At 34.0% G+C, this 5,602-nt stretch overlaps 1 protein-coding gene across 1 annotated transcript; it reads left to right on the top strand.

Moving 5' to 3' along the window:
- Nucleotides 1-211: 211 nt before the first annotated feature.
- On the top strand, nucleotides 212-5,346 carry LOC25490002 (uncharacterized). Its single transcript, XM_013606370.3, has 8 exons — nucleotides 212-547; nucleotides 624-665; nucleotides 779-904; nucleotides 2,278-2,513; nucleotides 2,951-2,987; nucleotides 3,770-3,827; nucleotides 3,918-4,042; nucleotides 4,946-5,346. The coding sequence occupies exons 1-7, from the start codon at nucleotides 455-457 to the stop codon at nucleotides 3,995-3,997; spliced, it is 672 nt and encodes a 223-aa protein (XP_013461824.1). The 5' UTR covers nucleotides 212-454; the 3' UTR covers nucleotides 3,998-4,042; nucleotides 4,946-5,346.
- The last annotated feature ends 256 nt before the right edge of the window (nucleotides 5,347-5,602 follow it).

Genomic DNA, 5,602 nt, shown 5'->3' with positions numbered 1-5,602 from the left:
GATTAAAACGAAAAATTGACATATTTAATCCAAGATTAAACTAATTTGTAACAAAATAATATAATTTATACTATAGTTGTATTTAAACAAACAAAATTATTTAAAAAATAACTTTTTTAACGATATATAACACCATAAATTCATAAAATCTCTGAATAATAATGGAAGTTGAAAATTTAGTCTATTTTAATCGAGAAGAAAGGTTGAAAGAATAGAGTTGAATATTCACGAATTTTTACCGGAAAAGGATAAATATCTAGGCACAAAAGAAAGGGGAGAAATAATAAAGGAGAGAGTGAGAGAGAGGGTTTGTGTTTGTGTTTGTGATTAAAAAAACTGTAAATCGGAGAATAAACGCTAGCGAAGAAAGGAAAAGTGCAGGCAAGAATCACATGAGAATAATCGTTGAATGAATCGAATGCTAACAACTTAATTCACGAAGGAGGAAGGAGAAATGAAGAAAGCAGATGATGATGATGATAAAGACCCCAGACTTGCCGGAGCTATTCTCTTCGGTCTAATTGCCGCCACAACCACTACTCTCCTCGTACGTAAGCTTATAGATTCATTTCTTTTTTAGGTTTCGCTAATAATTCATTATCCTAATCTCAATTTTCTTTCAGTTCGGTCAGGTTCGCAAAACTCTTGAATGGTTCTCTATTCAGGTATTTTTCCTTTTTTTTAAACTATCTTGTTATATTATAGCATGAATTAATGAATACATACATGAGGAATCTAGGTTTTTAATTATTATGTGTTTGAACTCTTTTAATTCTAGGTAACGAGGACTCGGGCATGGAAAGGAAAGAGTGGTAGCTCTTATAGAACAGCTTATCAGGAAGAGGCCTGGAGAAAACACAATAAGCGAATGCAAGAGGAGTATGAGGAAGAGATGGAGAGAGTCGTGAGTTTTTTTAATCTTCTGCTCTTAACAACTTTATATTGCACTATTGTCCAACTCCGAATTTTAAATGCTAGATTTGCTTTGTTGTGTAGCAGAGATGAGGGTATTGCGTTGGTTGTGTATTAAGACTAGATGGGATAGGACGATTACATATGATAACATTAGATAGAGTCAGGGTAGCCCCTATTGTAGAAAAGATAGTGGAAACTTGCCTTATGTGGTTTGTCCATGTAGAGACAAGACTTGTAGATTCTGTAGTCCTATGGAGGGTAGTCAAATCACTTGAGGCAGAGAAAAACTTAGAAAAACCACATGAGAAACGATTAAGAAAGATTTAGAGATTAATGAGTTGAATAGAGACATGCTATATGATAGAACATTATGGCATTGTTTCATCCTTGTTGCCGATCCCACTTTGTAGGATAAGCTTGGTTGTTGTTTGTTAGTTGTAGCTAGCTGTAATTTTGGGTGAAGGTTGAGTCACAATGTTTTAGAAATAAGACAAATTTTACTGCTTTATCGTAAGCCATAAAGAAATGCAGTTTTTAGCTTGGGTTTTGGTGATCTAGAACAGTAAACTTGGAGACAGGACTCCTTTAGGGAAGAGTACTCCTCTTGTCTGACCACAAAAATAAAACTTAAGTGCTCTTTTAGACCAGTGTATTTCACTCTTATTGAGTTATAGATACTGATATGAATTGGTATTTCGTTACAAAGAAATTGAGAAAGATCCCTTGGATTACAACTTTGCAGAACATGCAACTCTCATGCTTTAAGGCACTAATTCTCTCTCAAAGCACTCGCCGTCCTCCCCTATTAACCCTTGTTGTTTGTGAACACTGTGACCCACTTTTCTAACTATTCCCAGCTAACTAATCAAAGACCCGGATTTGGAATCTCTCCATTGAAAATTCTCTCAATTTTTCTCAAGTGGAATCTCAACCATCAAATATGAGAAACAAGATGAGAGTTAAATTTAAAGAAAAGTGGTTGGTGTGTTTAAATGGTGAATATTGAAAATGGAGAAAAATTGAGAATTTTCAATGGAGAGAATCCAAAATCCCAAAGACCCATGTCACACCTCCTCCTTCGCACTAATTGTTGGTGCAATTGCCTGCGTTGCATCAACCATTTACGCTGCTCTCCTTGTGTAATCTGCAAAAAAGGTTGGTCTAGGCAGGGTGTGCACCATTTCTATCATTATCTCTAAAATGGTAATATTTTCCTAATAACATACAAGTTATTTGAGATAAACTTTATAAAAACGAAGATCTCTTAAACAAGAGAAGAAGAAAAAAGCAAATGACACGATAATCTATAAATATGCCCTTCTATTCTGCATCACTAGGTGATTTTCCATTTGTTCTTTGAAGGAACGAATAAGGCGTATGCAAAACGTGTTTAACAGAGAAAGAAATAAATTCAAAAGAGGGTACGAAAGCTGGAGGGAACATGGTCCCAACGCATATCATCAACATTTCCAAAGAGAAGATTGGTATTGGAAGACTGATAATTCATACAGAGACAGGAGGACTAATTATCGAGAAACTCCAAGAGAGAGCGGAAACTATGCCTTATCACATCACTACTCAGTTTTGGGTCTTGACAGGTACTCGCTGAAATCTAAGACAACTGTCCATCTAATCTGTGGAGGAAACATTGTTTTTTTCACATATATTGCCTGAGGAAGTAGAAGATAACTGTTTGCATTATAGATTATTATAGAAAAGATAACAAATGAGAACTGTGTTGGTGAAGAAAATGCCTTGTACTCTACGGTTGGATATATGCTTATATGGTAAATCCAGAGCTGTCAATTACCTATCTAATTTTAAACACTGTACTTTAGACGTATGTGATTCTGATACTTAGTAATAGTTTCAGTTTGCAAGATCGGTATTTGTGAATGAGTTTCAGTTTCCAAAAATTTTCTTAAAACTGTAACTTCGTAAATGCTTGAAGACTCTTACACAATTGTGTTCTATCTAGCATGATTGTTTTGCTTTCATGATTGGCCATTAAATTTAACTTTCTGATGGACTTCAGGTTTAGGAAAGCACCATATTCAGATGCAGAGATTAAGGTAACTTTATTTTCTCACAATGCCTTGCACATTACTAATTTACTATTGGTGTTTTGCTATACTTTGTCTATCAATTGCTATGTGCATCAGTGCATCAAACATTTTTAATACAAGTGTTTCATCATATTTTACTTTTAGTGTATTTGATATGACCAGATTTGAAGCATCTATAATACTACATATATTGTGCGTTTGAGCACTATTCTGGAACAACTAGTTTCATAATTATTCTTTTGAAGTAGTAAAATCATATGAAGTGATCTCATGGTCCAGCCTATGAATTGTGCTCAAGGCAAATTCATAATCCTGCCATAATTTATGTACATATTATAACTATTCCCATTGCTAGAGAGTGCAGCGTTCCATCTGGTTGATAAAGATCTGAACTTGTTAGAGCGTTCATGTCCTGGTCAATTCACTTACCTAAAAGATAAGGAAAAATAAGCCGAAAAAGTGCCAAAAAGGCAGATAAATATTCTCTAGTTATACCCAGACCCAGACCAAGGGGCCAGTCTAGCACCTTACTTACTGGCTCTTACTCAGGAGTCAGGACCAGGACCTAAACTAACCGAAAGGCAGCGGAAGACTTCTCTAAAAGGGACTACAGCCTCTAGTGACTTCTACCGTGATTTGATGTCCAGGAGTGTGTTCTCACTTCGGATTATTATTATTATTATTATGTATTTTGATATTATTGATATTGTTGCTTATTGCTCTCTTTCTTACATGACCTTGTTACTTTGTTTTGGTTTTGTTTGTTAATTATTCTCTTACCTCTGCAGTCAGCATTTAGGACAAAGGCAAAGGAGTATCATCCTGATCAGAACCAGGATAATAAAGGTAGGTCTTGACTTATTATCAGTGCATACGATCTTGTGATCTCAAACTTTGGCATTATTAATCACATAATCGTGTATGGGGAAATGCCAGACGTTGCTGAAGCTAAGTTCAAAGAAGTGATGACTTCATTTGAGGCCATAAAACAGGAAAGAAGTAACAAAAATCAGTAATTATCAAACTCTGCCCATCAATCCCAGGACCCAAAAGGATGCAAGGTATTCCAAGTAATTAATAAAGTTCATTATTTATTCATTTAATCTTCATCTAGCTAAATCATGAATTTGCTGCGAATAAATTTTCTGCAATCATTGGTTTTTTTTTTGGAATTCCTTCTATGCAACATATGTACTTAATTAACTAGAATTCCAACCACAAATGTAATGCCTGTGTATTGTGGTCTAAGTAGATTCTAGAGGGTTGCGGTCACATAATAATTCACGTAACACAGTTAGAACGCAAATTATTTTCTCGTACAATAATATGTCATTATTATTGCTACATACAATGTTGGATAAATTTGCTTGTATTAGTACTTTCTTTGTCAATCACTTGATGAGTCACGACTCTCACACTTTGTTTAACCAAATTGTTGTCCTACTTTTATAAGTTTGGCCTTTACCATGAGCGCAATGTTCGTTTATAAGGCATTTTCCTTTTTGATTTTAACTGCCACCTCTTTTGTCGTTTGTTTCTAAAACCAAATACTAATTATACAAACTATCGTGTATGATCTTAAAAGTGTTTTAATTATGTAATTGGATTTGTTGGTGTTGTTTATTTTTATCAATTATAATTTGCCACATGTATTAGATACACAGTTCATGCGCTACATTATGATTGTAGAACCATAATAACAACACATACAGAATTTCACCTAAGTTTTGTCCATTGGATCCCCGAATTTGTTTAAGTTGAATGAAGGCAGCAAAATAATATCTTTGATTGTGATAAAGGAAAAGTTATACCAGTTTCATTTGGTTAATTTTTTCTTTTGTGCCCCTTTTCTGGAAATGAAGTTGGATTACATCTGTCTCCCTGAAAGAGTTTGAATTTTAGTTTTATAGATATGATTATACTTCGATAGCAATTTAATTTTGTTTCTATGCTTCAATGAACAGAATTGACACTAACAGACATGTGTAACCTGTCTGAGCTGTACAACGAAAATCTGGTAATAATATTACATTATAGTGAGCACGACTTCATTAAGTGGCCATGCCATGTTTGAACGCCGCCGGCAAACATTTGAGGTGTAATATGGAAGGCATGGACAGAGATGGACACTGAAGTGCTGCTGTTCATAAGATTTTATTTGAAGTTTATCAGCATTTGTATAACATACGTGTAGAACTAATAAATATAGCTTATGGTATGCTCATAAGCAATTTTCAATTTATATTTATAAAATTTTCCAAAATAGTTCATAGAAAACTTATACAGGGATTGATTTTCTCTTTGATTGTAAAAGCTAAATAAATTTAAGCTCTTATATGATTAACAACATTTTATAGAAGAGATACTGAATGAGTCAGGACTTTGGGAGTTTATTAGACCATCCACAATGCAACACTCCATTTGGATGCTTAAACGAGTCCCGACCGACTGTACACGTCATTCGTTTTATAATTAATACTTGATAAGCACTCAATCTCTCTCCAACCCATCACCTCAAAATAATTATTAATTAGATCTTTGCAACAATTCTATATCATTAAATTTTAACAATTTTTATTTTTTATATTTTGACAAGAATTTTTATATTCATTCATAATTAT

The sequence above is a fragment of the Medicago truncatula genome, chromosome 3 (assembly GCF_003473485.1).
Source record: "Medicago truncatula cultivar Jemalong A17 chromosome 3, MtrunA17r5.0-ANR, whole genome shotgun sequence".
NCBI lineage: Eukaryota > Viridiplantae > Streptophyta > Magnoliopsida > Fabales > Fabaceae > Medicago > Medicago truncatula.
Note: the sequence above shows the minus strand (reverse complement) of the source record. Positions and strands in the feature narration are given on the sequence as shown.

Bases quoted from the DNA above. Each gene is read 5' to 3' on its own strand.
- LOC25490002 (XM_013606370.3), top strand. From the start codon at position 455: ATGAAGAAAGCAGATGATGATGATGATAAAGACCCCAGACTTGCCGGA. The intron at 2,514-2,950 runs GTACTCGCTGAA...GATGGACTTCAG, and splicing joins TCAGTTTTGGGTCTTGACAG to GTTTAGGAAAGCACCATATT. The intron at 2,988-3,769 runs GTAACTTTATTT...TTACCTCTGCAG, and splicing joins ATTCAGATGCAGAGATTAAG to TCAGCATTTAGGACAAAGGC.